Below are 17548 nucleotides of genomic sequence, written 5' to 3' on the forward strand. Positions count from 1 at the left end.
ACCACCGAACAGAGGCAGCAATATAACACAGCTAACATTAACAGTGCAGTGGATCCTGCTTGTGCCGTGATGTTCAGGACTGCAAACCGAGCAGCATCACTGACTTTCAGCTTGTTGTGTTTGTGGATATATGACTGACTTTAATTATCCACAAAATCATCACATTCTCTGTCAGATTAAGGTCGACTATTGAACGGCGTATATTTTAAAGGCTTTAAAACCAAGTTAACGTTGAAAGTACAAACATCACTAATGTCACATAACTCTGCCGACAAGGCATAGCTATGGCTATGAAATGCTCTTTGTGTATCACTTCTTCATTATGAAAGATGTCATTAATGCACTAGTAATGTCTCATCTGGAGTATTGTTCAATCATTTGGTCAGCAGCTAATAAGACAGATCTTAACAGACTTCAGTTAGTCCAGAATAAGGCGTCCAGATTAGTGTGAAGATGTTCATTCTATACTAATATTGATAAAATGCATAATAACCTTTCTTGGCTTCCTGTACAGGCTAAAATATTCTATGGCTTACTTGTAGTTCTAAAGAAAGCAATTCTGTTAAACACACCACATTTATTCTGCTCAGCTGCAGTATCCAGATGAAATACATCATCATATTACACAGTTTTCAACAAACTGCAATTTAGTAAATGCTCGAGTTAAAAGTAACGTTTTGTAAAACTGTTACATTTAGAGCAACTTTTAAGTGGAATAAGTTGCCTTAAAAAATTAGAGAATTATTCAAAACTTCAATGAACACTTAAAAGCCGATTTACAGAGCTTTTAGTTGTTGTAAATATTGTACGACACGATTTGTTTTTGAAATTTGTGTAATGTGCCTCAATGTTATTGATATTATTATTATTGATTGCTTATATTTGAACAATTGTGAAACCTCACTGTGGATGTAAGAGTGAAATTATGTGGATATCTTGAATCCACTTTATTGTGTAATATTTTATGTGAGTATTTGACGGAAGACGAGCAACATCTGTTGTGGAAGCTAACGGGGTTCCTTTAGAATAAACAAACATAGGATTTATTATCACTGAATAATTCTGTATAAATCTATACAAATTATAGAAATATGTAATAGGAAACAACAAAATAATCTAAATTATAAAATAGTGTGTGTGTGTGTGTGTGTGTGTGTGTGAGTGCGTCTATGTGGTATGGATTGACATTTGACCTGCGCTGTACCTGGGCTCCGGGGACATTTCGACTTTTTGCTGTGTATTCATGTGTCCCCCTAAAACATGACTTGTAAATGCATTTTTAAGTGTCTAAATAATAATTTTTTCTACTTCTTATGAGGTCATTATTTATCTTTTGACCTATATTTGCTTAAACTGTAGTGTAAATTCATTTATTAAACTATAATTAAAAGATTTTCTGATTTTCTTAAAAGTCCACCTATACCCCTCACCTGATTTTTGTGTATTCCAGTGTATTGCACAGCGACGTTTCGAGTTAGAGTGGATGTGTGTAGGTACTGCAATTTAATACACATTTTCAATACACACGGCCGGAAGTCATTGTGATTGGTAGGCTATATATATAGGCGGTACCTACAGGAAACGGCGCCACAACTTTCGCGCGCGTGCCCTTTAACAAGTGTATGTCGACGGCAATACGAAGACGGATTAAAAACACAAAGGTAAGCCTTTTTTAATGTAAAATGCACCATGACTTTAATACTGTATCAAATTATAGGTGCACAGGCCTATATTAAACTGGTTTAATTTATGCTTTATGGACTGTTAGTTAGTCTTTGAAGAAGTAAAACGGCCCCAGCGTTTGTCATTGAGTAAATAAAACAGGGCTGAGGACTAACCGCGTCAACGCGATAAAGCGGGCTAACCCGTGTTAGGATTTACTCGGTGTTAAAGCATTATTGTGGCTTAAACGTGTTAATGCCGACATCGTGACTAACGCGATTAACAATTAAACCAGCGCAGTCGGAGTCAAAATCCCTGATGTTGCTGTTAGCTAATTTCGGGCAGTTTGTCCAATGTCTGTCCATGCTGCTGTCAGCCCTAAAATAAAAGCAAGGGGTATAAGTGTATTTAGTCGTGTATTTATTTATATGCCTGAAGAAAAAACTTCTTACAGTTTTGATGCCTAAGCTTTCTCAGTACTTGTATCACTCTCTGCAGTCGCCATTACAGAAATGTCACATGTCGCCATTTTGAGTACTAGGCCTTTAACATTTTAAAAGAAGGCATAAATTAGGACTATGAATAAGTCAGCTGTGTTTATGCTGTAAACTACACTACTGCTAGTTCTGCTACTACTGATGATGATGACAATGATGACGATAATCGTAATACTGTATATGCTTTGGTAATACAGCCAATCAAAACGTACAGGAGAACATGCGAAGGAGACGCATTCCTCCACGGGAGGATGCAGTCTGTCATGTTTCTGCTGGAAGGGACAAACTGGGACTTGATATCCACTACATAAATGCCTTCAAAGGTAAGTTGGTCTTTAGTTTGGATTAGATTTGGAGTTTGTCACTTTGTCTTTTGTCACTCACTTGGTATGCCTCTGCAATTCAGGTCGGGGCATTTTCACGACTGTTCCATTCCAAAAAGGAGACTTTCTTTTGGAATACAGAGGTAAACTCATAACAAAAGAAGAATGTGAGCGGAGACACAGAGTTTATCATGACAGCCTGAAGGTGTTCATGTTTGAATTCAAGTTTGATGGAAAACTCTGGTGGTGCGTATTATATCAGTGTAGTTTGATTAAGATTAAATTACACATTGCTTTTGATTTATGAAAAAAAAGCTTCCTAACTAACTAGTTAAGCTAATACTTTTTTGCCTAACCCCACAGTGTGGATGCATCTCAAGAAGATGGGTCATTAGGCAGACTTGTCAACGACAACCACATCAGTCCAAGTGTTAAGATGAAAATATTAAACATCAATGGAAAGCCCCATCTATGCTTATTTGCAAGCAGAGACATAAGTCCAGGCGAAGAAATAGACTATAATTATGGTGACTCGGATTGGCCCTGGAGATGCAAGGTATTTCTACAATTGTACTTTTTGGAACTGATAAATTGCATACCGTAAGCCATTTTTACATTTGTACCTACTCAAATCGGCTTAAAGTGACTTAGGGCATCTAGTTGTTCACTGAAATTGAGTATCACCTACTGTGCCTGGGGTCACTATAGCAATGCAGCCGAGCATCCAGTGATATAAATGCCACAGCAAGCATGGACGTCAAGGTGACAAAATGCCTGCTGCTCAGTCTATACTTTAGTGTTCAATTCAGGGATCACGCTGTTAATTTTGGTCGCTATTTCAAACATTTCAGAGTTTCACAAATGATGGCTTGGATTTTCACGAAGGAGGCGCACTCATAACTTATCGAGTGACACCATTGACCAGCCACCTGGTGGCATTCAGTCTATGTCAAATTTTCTGATCACTTTGGATGACTTGGAACCTTGGTGCAGTAGTTACTGAAAAACTACATGGTACTATAACCTACTGGAAAAACGGGGGTAGGTACTAAAGGAAAACAGGCAATTGTGATGGCTGCCACCTCAAAGCCTTCTAAAAGCACTAAAAAAATATCAGCAGGTATGCAGAAATAAAAAATGGCTTTCGGTTTCTAAATTTTAACAGTGATTGATGTTTAATGTGATTCTACACAGCAAAATCTCCAGTGTTAAATTAACACTAGAGTGTCTATATAGGTCCACACCTCTGAACAGGGCCAGGGGGATTTTCCAGATTGGCATTAGTGCAATTTACAGGGCATTTTTCACAACATTAGGATGTGTGCCACAGTGCAACACTGAGTGTTAAATTAACACTTTTGACAGTGTTATATGTTTAAAAGTAACCTAGTCAGTTTTGAAGATTAACAATGACTAACACTGAGCAGTGCTGATTTTCTAACACTGGAAAATAACTCAAAATTTTAGAAATATTCCAGTGTTAGAAAATCAGCACTGCTCAGTGTTAGTCATTGTTAATCTTCAAAACTGACTAGGTTACTTTTAAACATATAACACTGTCAAAAGTGTTAATTTAACACTCAACAGTGTTGTGGGGACCCATATAGACACTCTCTAGTGTTAATTTAACACTGGAGATTTTGCTTTAGTTAGATTCATTTTAAATTTTGTCCCTCGAAGATAAATGGGCCCTAGTGACAGTTCGTTGCTGCTACAAGTGATTGTTTTACTCCTTTAGCAATGGCTTAAAAAATATTAAAGAAATCACACTGACTATTTGTCTCTTAATCATAGGGCCTTAAATTCTCTATACATGACAGTGGATATTTTAAAGACATCAGCTTGAAACTTATCTTTCTCATACAGTTTATTTAATGTTTCAAAAGCCTCTTCAAAAATGCACTGTATTTTCATTTTCTATCTGTTACACATGAAGACTGAGACCAGCCAGGTTCAGAAGACTGTGAGCTGCCTAAAGCCGCAACCAAACAGCTTTCCAAACAATGATCTGGACCTGAAACATCCAGAGCCTGAAAGGGTAAATATAATCCAGTGTACCACTTAATGAACTAATAATTTAATCTATCATCATTCTTTATGGATGCTGTGTGTGTGTGTTTGGCAGTCACCTGGGTGAGATGTGATTTACATGGACCGTGGCTTGTAGGTCCTTTTCATTGTTTCAAAGTGCAAGTCTGGATAACATCTGAGTGTGTGTGTGTGTGTGTGTGTTAACCACCCAAATGTGACTTAGGAGGACCACACTGTTATTGGGAGACTCCGTCAAAGTTTGCTTCATGGTGACATCACTCTGGGGGTCTTTTTGTATTTTTTTGACAGTTTGACCTACAGCATGCAGAACTGACTACATGTGCTTTGTTTCTATGTTGAAATGGTTTGAAACTCAGGCTTGAACATTAAGATAGATAGTACTATACAACTTCTTAACTTGTTTTAGGCACTTTTTACTGCTGTAGTGCATGGGTTCTCTCTGGCTGTGTACTCTGGCTTCTTCCCACAGTCCAAAGATGTAGCTTATGGGGTTAGGTTAACTGGTGATTCAAAACTGCCCTTTGGTGTGAATGCAAATGCTTGTCCTTCCATGTTAGACTGGTGATCTGTCCAGGTTGTACTGCCCTATGGTAGCTGGTATAGGCCCCAAACCTGCTACCCCACAATCCTGATAAGGATAAGTGGAAGAGGATGGATGATTGCAAAGGAATCAGTTGTTAATTATTGTAGCCAGTATTTTTTTCAGAAGAAAACATTTCTTGAGTGAAAAGCCCCCCCCACACACACACATGCAAAATAAAAACAGAAGCTCAGGCCTTCCCAGTACAGTTGCAAGAAGAGCACTTGGTCTAATCTTTGTGCCATCTTTTCTTTGTTGCAGGATCTTGATGAAGAAATGCCTCAGCAAGGCTCAGAAGCCATGCATTCTTCTTCAGTGCAAGATTTTGAAGAGGTAACATTGACCTAGGACAGATTTTAATGAATGTTTCTCATGCACGATGTGTACCTTACGCTATTTGTTATTATCGCTATTTAATGTTTCAAAAGCCTCTTCAAAAATGCACTGTATTTTCATTTTCTATCTGTTACACATGAAGACTGAGACCAGCCAGGTTCAGAAGACTGTGAGCTGCCTAAAGCCGCAACCAAACAGCTTTCCAAACAATGATCTGGACCTGAAACATCCAGAGCCTGAAAGGGTAAATATAATCCAGTGTACCACTTAATGAACTAATAATTTAATCTATCATCATTCTTTATGGATGCTGTGTGTGTGTGTTTGGCAGTCACCTGGGTGAGATGTGATTTACATGGACCGTGGCTTGTAGGTCCTTTTCATTGTTTCAAAGTGCAAGTCTGGATAACATCGGAGTGTGTGTGTGTGTGTGTGTTAACCACCCAAATGTGACTTAGGAGGACCACACTGTTATTGGGAGACTCCGTCAAAGTTTGCTTCATGGTGACATCACTCTGGTTTTAGGAGGGGTCTTTTTGTATTTTTTTGACAGTTTGACCTACAGCATGCAGAACTGACTGCATGTGCTTTGTTTCTATGTTGAAATGGTTTGAAACTCAGGCTTGAACATTAAGATAGATAGTACTATACAACTTCTTAACTTGTTTTAGGCACTTTTTACTGCTGTAGTGCATGGGTTCTCTCTGGCTGTGTACTCTGGCTTCTTCCCACAGTCCAAAGATGTAGCTTATGGGGTTAGGTTAACTGGTGATTCAAAACTGCCCTTTGGTGTGAATGCAAATGCTTGTCCTTCCATGTTAGACTGGTGATCTGTCCAGGTTGTACTGCCCTATGGTAGCTGGTATAGGCCCCAAACCTGCTACCCCACAATCCTGATAAGGATAAGTGGAAGAGGATGGATGATTGCAAAGGAATCAGTTGTTAATTATTGTAGCCAGTATTTTTTTCAGAAGAAAACATTTCTTGAGTGAAAAGCCCCCCCCCACACACACATGCAAAATAAAAACAGAAGCTCAGGCCTTCCCAGTACAGTTGCAAGAAGAGCACTTGGTCTAATCTTTGTGCCATCTTTTCTTTGTTGCAGGATCTTGATGAAGAAATGCCTCAGCAAGGCTCAGAAGCCATGCATTCTTCTTCAGTGCAAGATTTTGAAGAGGTAACATTGACCTAGGACAGATTTTAATGAATGTTTCTCATGCACGATGTGTACCTTACGCTATTTGTTATTATCGCTATTTAATGTTTCAAAAGCCTCTTCAAAAATGCACTGTATTTTCATTTTCTATCTGTTACACATGAAGACTGAGACCAGCCAGGTTCAGAAGACTGTGAGCTGCCTAAAGCCGCAACCAAACAGCTTTCCAAACAATGATCTGGACCTGAAACATCCAGAGCCTGAAAGGGTAAATATAATCCAGTGTACCACTTAATGAACTAATAATTTAATCTATCATCATTCTTTATGGATGCTGTGTGTGTGTGTTTGGCAGTCACCTGGGTGAGATGTGATTTACATGGACCGTGGCTTGTAGGTCCTTTTCATTGTTTCAAAGTGCAAGTCTGGATAACATCTGAGTGTGTGTGTGTGTGTGTTAACCACCCAAATGTGACTTAGGAGGACCACACTGTTATTGGGAGACTCCGTCAAAGTTTGCTTCATGGTGACATCACTCTGGTTTTAGGAGGGGTCTTTTTGTATTTTTTTGACAGTTTGACCTACAGCATGCAGAACTGACTGCATGTGCTTTGTTTCTATGTTGAAATGGTTTGAAACTCAGGCTTGAACATTAAGATAGATAGTACTATACAACTTCTTAACTTGTTTTAGGCACTTTTTACTGCTGTAGTGCATGGGTTCTCTCTGGCTGTGTACTCTGGCTTCTTCCCACAGTCCAAAGATGTAGCTTATGGGGTTAGGTTAACTGGTGATTCAAAACTGCCCTTTGGTGTGAATGCAAATGCTTGTCCTTCCATGTTAGACTGGTGATCTGTCCAGGTTGTACTGCCCTATGGTAGCTGGTATAGGCCCCAAACCTGCTACCCCACAATCCTGATAAGGATAAGTGGAAGAGGATGGATGATTGCAAAGGAATCAGTTGTTAATTATTGTAGCCAGTATTTTTTTCAGAAGAAAACATTTCTTGAGTGAAAAGCCCCCCCCCCACACACACATGCAAAATAAAAACAGAAGCTCAGGCCTTCCCAGTACAGTTGCAAGAAGAGCACTTGGTCTAATCTTTGTGCCATCTTTTCTTTGTTGCAGGATCTTGATGAAGAAATGCCTCAGCAAGGCTCAGAAGCCATGCATTCTTCTTCAGTGCAAGATTTTGAAGAGGTAACATTGACCTAGGACAGATTTTAATGAATGTTTCTCATGCACGATGTGTACCTTACGCTATTTGTTATTATCGCTATTTAATGTTTCAAAAGCCTCTTCAAAAATGCACTGTATTTTCATTTTCTATCTGTTACACATGAAGACTGAGACCAGCCAGGTTCAGAAGACTGTGAGCTGCCTAAAGCCGCAACCAAACAGCTTTCCAAACAATGATCTGGACCTGAAACATCCAGAGCCTGAAAGGGTAAATATAATCCAGTGTACCACTTAATGAACTAATAATTTAATCTATCATCATTCTTTATGGATGCTGTGTGTGTGTGTTTGGCAGTCACCTGGGTGAGATGTGATTTACATGGACGAAGTTTATTAGTTGATATCTGCAACTGAATTGAAAACACCTCACCTTTCCAACTGTCCAAAACAAATAAATGTTGCAATATTTTGCTAACAGTGTCACAATCATCGTCTGGTGTGCACAACAATATCATCTTTGGACAAGTGCATTCAGTGTGTGGGACTGGTTTCCTCCCTCAAGTGGCTTGGCTATAAGTGCAAAGGTGAGACATTTAGTGAATAGGTACAGTATATAGTAAAAAGCATTAATGGAGTTCAACAAGTTAAGACTAGCTGAAATCAACACTGCTCCCTTTTTAATTAATGGGTGGTCACGTCTAATTAAAGAAATGTAGTATTACCTCATTGGTGCAGGACCTTGTAAAAATGGTATTTTTGTCCTCAATTCCCCATTCCATAACATAAACTGCTCAAAATAATAAAGGGAACACTTAAACAATGCGATGTTACTCCAAGTCAGTCACACTTCTGTTATATCAAACTGTTCACTTAGGAAGTAACACTGACAACCAGTTTCACATGCTGTTTTGCAAATAGAGTAGACAACAAGTGGAAATTATAGTCAATTCACCATAATAAAGGACTGGTTCTGCAGGTGGTGACCACAGACCACTTCTCAGCACTTATTCTTTCTGGCTGATGTTATGGTCACTTTTGAATGCTGGCGGTGATTTCATTTTAGTGGTAGCATGAGACAGTCTACAACCCACACAAGTGGCTCAGGTAGTGCAGCTCATCTAGCGTAGCACATCAATGTGAGCTGTGGCAAGAAGGTTTGCTGTGTCTGTTAGTGTAGTGTCCAGAGCATGGAGGTGCTACCTGGATGTGGAGTAGGCCATAGGAGGGCAACAACCCAGCAGCAGGCCTTAAATAGTAAAACTATGTACTATAATTTCCAGTATTTGCTCTGTTTTTTGTCATATCTCGTTGTTAATGTGAGTTTTTTGGGGGGGTTGTGTTTGTTTTTTTGTTTTTTTCCCCCACAATTTCTCAGATGAAATTGCATTAAGTGATGCTGAAACAAAGGACAGTGAGAGTGAATCAGATGATGATGACACAGCACTCACAATGTCGGCGTGTGGCACCAGTGAGCCTGTACATGCAGTAGCTGATTCCACAAACACAGCGCAGCTCCAAGACACTGTAGATTGTGGTAAGTTACCACTAGCTTGGTTTCTGTGGATAAAATGTTTGTTACAAATATTAAAACTTAATCAAATTGTGTAATCAGCAGATGAAGGACCACTCACAATGCCTGCAGCAAGTGAGACTGCTGCTCCCTCTGAAGGTAAGGGGTGCAGTTGGTTCTCTAAGCTTATTATTGTTTCATCACTTTGCAACATATGGCAAACTGCAGAGTGGTGGCAAAAAGTCACTTGGATGAGTGACAAAATGTTTCTCCAACTGAAAACGCTACGTCCAGATTAACAGAATCAACGTTTTGGGATTTACTTACCTGGATGATTGAGCATGCATCAAGAGACTTTTATTCAACTTTTTATTCAGTCTTTTATTCACAGCGGAACACTAAATGTTGTCTCATTTTAGAAATTTGATAAATTTTCAAAGAGAATTTTAGCTCGTTTTGATATTGATGGTAGCAACACATTTCAGAAGTTAGTACAGGGTAGCATCCATTCTTTTAGCAAGCAAATGTTTTTTGTTTGGTTTTTTGTTTGTTTTAACTACTACTACTTTATATATCTTCCAGAGAAAAATGCTGCTCAATCCCACAATTCCCGAAGAGCTCCCAAAAACATGTGGTCCAAGGCTGAGGTTGCTGCAGTGATGAGGCATTTTAAAGACCACATAAATGAAGGGAAACTAGCCACCAAAAATGAATGCAGTCATTGCAAATTGGTAGAAGATCCGGTGTTGGCAGGAGGAACAGTTCAAAACATAAGAGATTTTGTAAGAAACAGAGGATTAACTGCAAAAAGGCAGAAAAAAATGAACTAAAATAACTGTTTAGCCAGATGTGGTTTTACATCTTGGTCAGATTGCCAATTGTTGTTAACACTGATGTTCTGTTTAAAGAAAAAAAAAAAGTTCTTGTTAAATACAGAAGTAGTTTGTATTTCATAATTTTTACATTTAATTTATTTAGGGTTTTTTTTGACGGGTTATATTTAAAATAAAAAATTATAAATGCATATTTTCTCCCCTTAATATTTACCTTTAAACTATTAAAATTCATTTTAAATGTGTTTAATTTTTCTGTTTTCTATATTTTTATATTTCTGTGGGAAGCGTGGGCATTTTTGTCCATAGATTTCTTTTTTTATTTATGGTTAAAATTAATGTTCAGATCCAAGAACACTAATAAAATGATGTTCCAGTAATCCTGTGTCCTGTCAGATGTGTATTCATGGTAATGATGAGCTATTTAAATATTACATCATTGTCCCTTTAAAGACCCAATATTGTTTTTTTTGGACCTCATAAAACACATTGTTGTCAAGTGGACAATGTCTCCAGAAAACACAATAGAGTCTGGTTGGTGTGTATCGGTGTATCTAGACTTCTATAGGGAGTGTATGAGGTCTGAAGTGACCCAAATTTTTTTCAGATTTTTTCGAACACTTTAACCTCGCTCCCTTGGCTCTAAGTCCTTTGAAAAGGGTAGTCCACTTAAACCACCACCGGGCGGATTGACGTAGGATAGTCCCTCCATACCACATAGACCCGTATGTATGTGTGTGTGTGTGTGTGTGTGTGTGTCCTTGTAACAGGGCAGCCCTTAGCGGCTGGAAACACAGTGAGACAGACCAAGGCAAGTGTAGTGGAACAAAGTATTTATTTGCTATATGGCTCTCCTTACAACAATTAACTTGTCGAGCTTCTTCACAGCACAAAAAATCCACCTCTAATGACAACTGGCAGCCTTAAATATGTTCAGCTGTCACAGACTCAACCATTATTCCACTCTCAGGTAAATTCTTAAATCCCAACCTTCCACCACAGTATACAATATATCAATAAGAATAAATAAATACATAAATACATCTTCACATTTACATATTAATAAATATTTCACACTTTAATGTTACACAAAACCCAATATTATAAAAACCCAGAAACCCAAGCACAAAAAGATTCACCACACTCTCTTTACCAATGGTCTCTCCCGGAACCTTTAAATGGTGTCTGGACCCCCGGGGAAACATTTGCCCAAACACCTTGAAGAGGACACAGGCAAGAAAGGTGAGTAATCATTAACTTGCAAACACTTATTTGCACCACTTTTATCCCTAGATTTCACACACACATTTGCCTTAGTTTTCCTTATTGGTAAACCTTAATCACAATCTCAATCACCATTCTTCTCTCCTGACAGACAACCACCACATTCCTTGACGAGGAGCAGCTGTGCAGGATCTGAAACAAGGCTACCAACTGATTTTAAAATTCCCAATAAATAGTCAATAAATATTTAAACTTCTTGTGTGCAAATCCATGCTTAAAGTGCAATGCTAAATAAAGTGCTTGATAAGGTGCTTTTAATAAAGTGAAAGGTGTGCTCTAAAGTGCTATACATATAATATAAATAAATGCAGTAAGGGAGTCCTCTTCCTTACATTTCCTCCTCCCTCTCTTAAGCACAAAGTGCTTCAGTCCTCTGTCATCCTAGATAAACAATCAGCAACCACATTTGACTTCCCCGGCCTATACTGGACCGTAAAGTCATAAGGCTGCAGAGACAGGTACCATCCTGCAATGCGGGCATTCGCATCCCTCATGCGGTTCAACCACTGGAGGGCACGATGATCAGTCTCCAGAGTGAAGTGACGTCCCAGAAGATAATACCTCAAGGCCTCAATAGCCCATTTCATGGCCAAGCACTCTTTCTCCACCGTCGAATACCTCTTCTCCCTGTCGAGTAGTTTCCGACTCAGAAACACCACAGGCCTTCTTTCACCATCCACCTCTTGCTGAAGGACAGCACCAAGGCCAACTCCTGAAGCATCAGTTTGCAAGATGAATGGCTTGTTGAAATCTGGACTGTGTAGAACTGGATGTGTGCAAACTGCTTCTTTGAGGTCTCTGAATGCTTGCTCACAGTCTTCTGTCCAACGCACTTCGTTGGGGGCTGAGCCTTTTGTGAGGTTATTAAGTACAGTGGATCGCTCTGCAAAAGAAGGTATGAATTTCCTGTACCAGCCTACTAGACCCAGAAAACCTCTCACCTTCCTTTTTGTTGTCGGAACTGGGAAGGACTGAATTGCTTCAATCTTTCCAACCTGCGGCTTTATCTTCCCAGAGCCAACTACAAAGCCCAAGTACTCCGCTTCTCTCTTGGCTATGTAGCACTTCTTGGGATTAATAGTCAGTCCAGCCATTCTGATGGAGTGTAGCACCTTCTGTAGGTGAATGACATGCTCTTCCCAGGACTGGCTGTACACCACCACGTCATCCAGATATGCTGCAGAGAATGCTGACACATCTCTCAGTACATGGTCCATTAATCGTTGGAATGTCGCTGGTACACCTTGAAGCCCAAATGGCATGACTTTAAATTGGTACATACCAAAAGGAGTTTAAGGCTGTCAGCTCTCTCGCTTCTGGCGCCAAAGCCACTTGCCAGTATCCTTTATACAAATCGAGTGTTGTAATGTACCTTGCTGATCCAACTCTCTCCAGCAGGTCATCCACCCTGGGCATTGGGTAGGGATCAAACTTGGATACTGCATTCAAATATCTGAAATCAATACAGAATCTCAGGGTGTCATCTTTCTTTGGTACCAAAACAATCGGGCTGCACCACTCACTACTTGACACCTCAGTGATTCCCAGGTCAAACATCAGTTTTATTTCTTTCTGCAGCACTGGCACCAACCGTTCTGGAATTCTGTAGCTCTTTTGTCGAACGGGTGCATCCTCCTTCACCCGTATCTTGTGCTGAACCAGTGATGTGAAGCCTGGTGTTTCTCGAAAGAGCTGTGGGTCCACGAGTGGTTTTATATCAGCCTGCTCAGTAGGAGACAAATGAGAAAGGTCAACTGAAGCACAAACTTGAATGTTAGTTGGAAAGAACTTCTCAGTCACCTCCTCATCCTTAACTGAACGCACCAGTAACTTATAGACCGGCTCTTGTCGGCTGTGGAATTCCTTCAACAAGTTCACGTGAAATGTCTGATATTTTTTAACTCTTTCTGGCATATTCAGCTCATAAGTGACTTTACTCACTTGTCTGACGATCTCGTATGGTCCATGCCATTTTGTCAGCAACTTGTTATCGCTGGTGGGAAGCAATAACAGTACTTTCTGACCTGGAAGGAAAACCCTATCCCTGGCCTTCTGATCATACCAAGTCTTTTGATGTTTTTGTGCAGCTTTCATGTTGTCTTGCATCAATGATGCCATTTTCTCCAACCTCTCTCTCATGGTGATGACGTAGGCTGCGATGTTTTCGCCCTCTGCTTTGGATTCCTCCCAGCAGTCCTTAAGCAGATCCAGGGGGCCTCTCACTTGGTGACCGTATAAAAGTTCAAAAGGCGAGAAGCCAGTGGAAACCTGCGGGACCTCCGGTAGGCGAACAGAAGGTAGGGCAGCCATTGATCCCAGTCAGCACCTGTGTCAGAGACAAACTTGCGCAGCATACTTTTGAGAGTCTGGTTGTATCTCTCCACTAGCCCGTCCGTTTGGGGGTGATACGGGGTGGTCTTAAGTCCCTTTATCCCTAACAGCTTATAAACCTGCTGCAACAACTTGGATAGAAAGTTCGTTCCACAGTCCGTCAGAATTTCTCTTGGTATGCCTACCCTAGAGAAAAGCTGCAGAAGACAATTAGCAATGTGACGAGCTTTAATTGATCTGAGTGGGAAGGCCTCAGGAAACAGTGTTGCATAGTCACATATGACTAATATGTAGCGATGACCTGTGGAGCTCCTCTCTAAAGGGCCCACAATATCCATGCCTAGCCTCTCAAATGGTGTTTCAATAATTGGCAGTGGTTGCAACTGGGCTCGCGCTACTCCTTTGCCTGAGGTCAACTGACATTTTTCACAGGAACGGCAAAACTCAGAAACCTGGACATACATCCCTGGCCAAACAAAACGGCTGCTGATCCTATTCAGTGTTTTGTGAAAAGCCATATGACCTGCCCATGGAATTGAATGACCCAAATCCATAACTTTGTCTCTGAACTGTTGTGGGAGTGCCACAGCTTTGCACTTCCCCTTTCTCTGGTACAAGATGCCTCCTTTAATCAAGTAAACAGTGTCTGCAAGACAGCTTACCTGACCTTGACTAGCCCCCTCTACCTCTGTTACCTTCTCAAACCAGGGTTTTAGAGTAGGGTCGCTTCTTTGGATTGCACCTAAATCTGAGGGAACATCAAACTCAAGTTGGTTATTTGGCTTAGGGAACAATGCTGTACCTTTTCCCCCTGAGCCTTTGAACTTTTCTCTTCTTTTCTGAGCCCTAGACTTCCTAATCTTCCCTGCCTCCGTTTCAAGAGACTCCTCAAAAAAGGGTAGTTCTTGCATCCTTTCCTTTGCACTTTGTGCTCTTGTGACTACATGACAGGGTTTAAATGGTTCAACTGTCATATCTAGAGGAAGTGAGCTTCCAGATTCATCACCTAAGCCTTGAATGTCTTTCTCAGCACTCACTTGAGGGTCATAATCTGACTGGTGTATTAGATCAAAAAGAGTGGGGATGTCATTACCAAGTATCACTGAATATGGCAAACTGGGAACCACAGCTACCACTAACAAGTAGGTTTGACCTCCTACTGTCAGGTAAACCTCAGCAGTGGGGTACCCGTGTTCGTCTCCATGCACACAACTTATTGTAGCCCCAACCCCACTTAGCTTTTCTCCTGAAATTATGCTAGAGTGTACAAGAGTCTGAAAGCACCCAGAGTCAAGCAAAGCTTCCTCTTTACGCCCATTAATTAAAACAGGGACAGTACAAGCTTTCTTTCCTACTGGCTCTGTGGCTGGTCTTGGAACTGCACACAAAAGAGATGGTTTTGACTTAAGTGCAGGGCAAAATTGTTGTGTATGGCTAAAGTTATGACAGTGATAACATTTAATATCCTGAACTGAAGACTTAAAGGATTTCTTCACATTGTGAGGTCTATGAGAAGGGAGCTGCCTAGAACTAGAAAGATTTCTAGCCTGAACTTGACCAGAACCCTGTTCACCCCCAATGGACTTACTTGGTTGGGCGTAGTGGGTCTCCCGGCTGAAGTAGGTGCTCTTGCTTCCTTTTCTGGCTGAAGTGAAAACCTCTGAGAGGCTAGCTGCTTCCTTTGCAGTCTTCGGGTCATGCTCACGTATCCAAATCTCCAGCTCTGGATTAACCATTCTCAAAAACTGCTCCAGAATTATCTGCTCAGATATTTCTTCTACAGTTGATTTTTCAGGTTTAATCCATCTTGAAAACAGGTCTTTCAATCTTACATAAAGTTCACGTGGCGTCTCACCTGGCTCAACTTTCAGAGATCTGAAGCGGCGTTTGTAGGTGTCAGCAGTGATCTCATATTTTGCCAGAATTGCCTCTTTCACCTTATCATAATTCTCAGAGTCTGTTAAATCCATAAGAATGTAGGCTGTGCGGGCTCTACCTGTCAACAGGGGAACCAGACGAATAGCCCACTCATCTCTGGGCCATCGACACACGTTTGCCATTCTTTCAAACGTAGTCAGAAAATGTTCAATGTCATCTTCTGGTGACAGAGGAAAAAGTTTCGGTTCAATTAAAGACCTGGACCCACTGGCCACTGGAATGTCTTCACCATTGAATCCAAGTTCTTGTTCTTCAGATGTTGTAGGGGGCGCAGGCGCCTCTGGTGGGTCGGGCTTATCAGTTACAGCGTTAACTTGTAGCTCGATTTGCTGAAATTGATGCTGCATGCCTTTCCACCTTTGCTCCTGACGTGACAAATCCTTCTCCCACTTTTGGTCTCTGGCTGCTTGAGACCGCATAAGAGATTTCACCAACCCTGTTAACTCCTCCAATTTGTCCTCAGGGCTTGTTGCTGCCATGGCCTCTAGCTCAGATGAAGCTCCAACTCCTTCATCAGGCTGCTCCTCTTGGCCTGGCTTTCTTCCACCTCTTGTCATCATCTTCTCACTGTGGCATGAGTGACACACTCCTGACACCACTTGTAACAGGGCAGCCCTTAGCGGCTGGAAACACAGTGAGACAGACCAAGGCAAGTGTAGTGGAACAAAGTATTTATTTGCTATATGGCTCTCCTTACAACAATTAACTTGTCGAGCTTCTTCACAGCACAAAAAATCCACCTCTAATGACAACTGGCAGCCTTAAATATGTTCAGCTGTCACAGACTCAACCATTATTCCACTCTCAGGTAAATTCTTAAATCCCAACCTTCCACCACAGTATACAATATATCAATAAGAATAAATAAATACATAAATACATCTTCACATTTACATATTAATAAATATTTCACACTTTAATGTTACACAAAACCCAATATTATAAAAACCCAGAAACCCAAGCACAAAAAGATTCACCACACTCTCTTTACCAATGGTCTCTCCCGGAACCTTTAAATGGTGTCTGGACCCCCGGGGAAACATTTACCCAAACACCTTGAAGAGGACACAGGCAAGAAAGGTGAGTAATCATTAACTTGCAAACACTTATTTGCACCACTTTTATCCCTAGATTTCACACACACATTTGCCTTAGTTTTCCTTATTGGTAAACCTTAATCACAATCTCAATCACCATTCTTCTCTCCTGACAGACAACCACCACATTCCTTGACGAGGAGCAGCTGTGCAGGATCTGAAATAAGGCTACCAACTGATTTTAAAATTCCCAATAAATAGTCAATAAATATTTAAACTTCTTGTGTGCAAATCCATGCTTAAAGTGCAATGCTAAATAAAGTGCTTGATAAGGTGCTTTTAATAAAGTGAAAGGTGTGCTCTAAAGTGCTATACATATAATATAAATAAATGCAGTAAGGGAGTCCTCTTCCTTACAGTCCTGCTGATCAAAGGGTCATATAACATGAAGGCACAAAAGATACATCCTTGGTCACAAAGAGGGCAGTCTCCCCCTCACCCTAAATAACATTGGTGAGGAAGTCAAGCAGTTAAAGCACTTAGACTAAAACAGACGTAACTACGTTAATCCTACCATAAAACAATAAGAGAAGGTATGACCTCTCTCGTGCTCCCAGGATGTGGGTGTGCATTCTAGTGTGGAATACACACCAAGCCTTTGCAGCCTGTTAAAGATCACACACAATTAATTATATGCCTCTAAGTATACATGGTTGAATATTTCCTAATACAAATAACTACATGCAGTATTCTACCATATGCAAACTTATATCACTAAAAGATTATACTGACTACTAAATACAATTTTCCATTGACAGTGCTTAAAGTTA

General features: G+C 40.4%; 1 protein-coding gene across 3 annotated transcripts; it reads left to right on the plus strand.

Moving 5' to 3' along the window:
* The first annotated feature begins 202 nt into the window (after positions 1–202).
* On the plus strand, positions 203–10881 carry LOC120725227. 3 transcript variants are annotated; one of them, XM_040017993.1, is made up of 15 exons: positions 203–1661; positions 2374–2482; positions 2566–2728; positions 2846–3038; positions 4419–4520; positions 5376–5447; positions 5593–5694; positions 6556–6627; positions 6773–6874; positions 7735–7806; positions 7952–8053; positions 8264–8369; positions 9161–9319; positions 9401–9454; positions 9878–10881. In XM_040017993.1, the coding sequence occupies exons 1-15, from the start codon at positions 1623–1625 to the stop codon at positions 10123–10125; spliced, it is 1695 nt and encodes a 564-aa protein (XP_039873927.1). In that variant the 5' UTR covers positions 203–1622; the 3' UTR covers positions 10126–10881. The 3 variants fall into 3 exon arrangements, with proteins under 3 accessions (XP_039873927.1, XP_039873928.1, XP_039873926.1); XM_040017994.1 differs by having other exon boundaries at positions 204–1661; positions 2357–2482; positions 9398–9454; XM_040017992.1 differs by having other exon boundaries at positions 204–1661; positions 9398–9454.
* The last annotated feature ends 6667 nt before the right edge of the window (positions 10882–17548 follow it).

This window comes from Simochromis diagramma, unplaced genomic scaffold (assembly GCF_900408965.1).
Source record: "Simochromis diagramma unplaced genomic scaffold, fSimDia1.1 OVJJ01000802.1, whole genome shotgun sequence".
Classification (NCBI taxonomy): Eukaryota; Metazoa; Chordata; class Actinopteri; order Cichliformes; family Cichlidae; genus Simochromis; species Simochromis diagramma.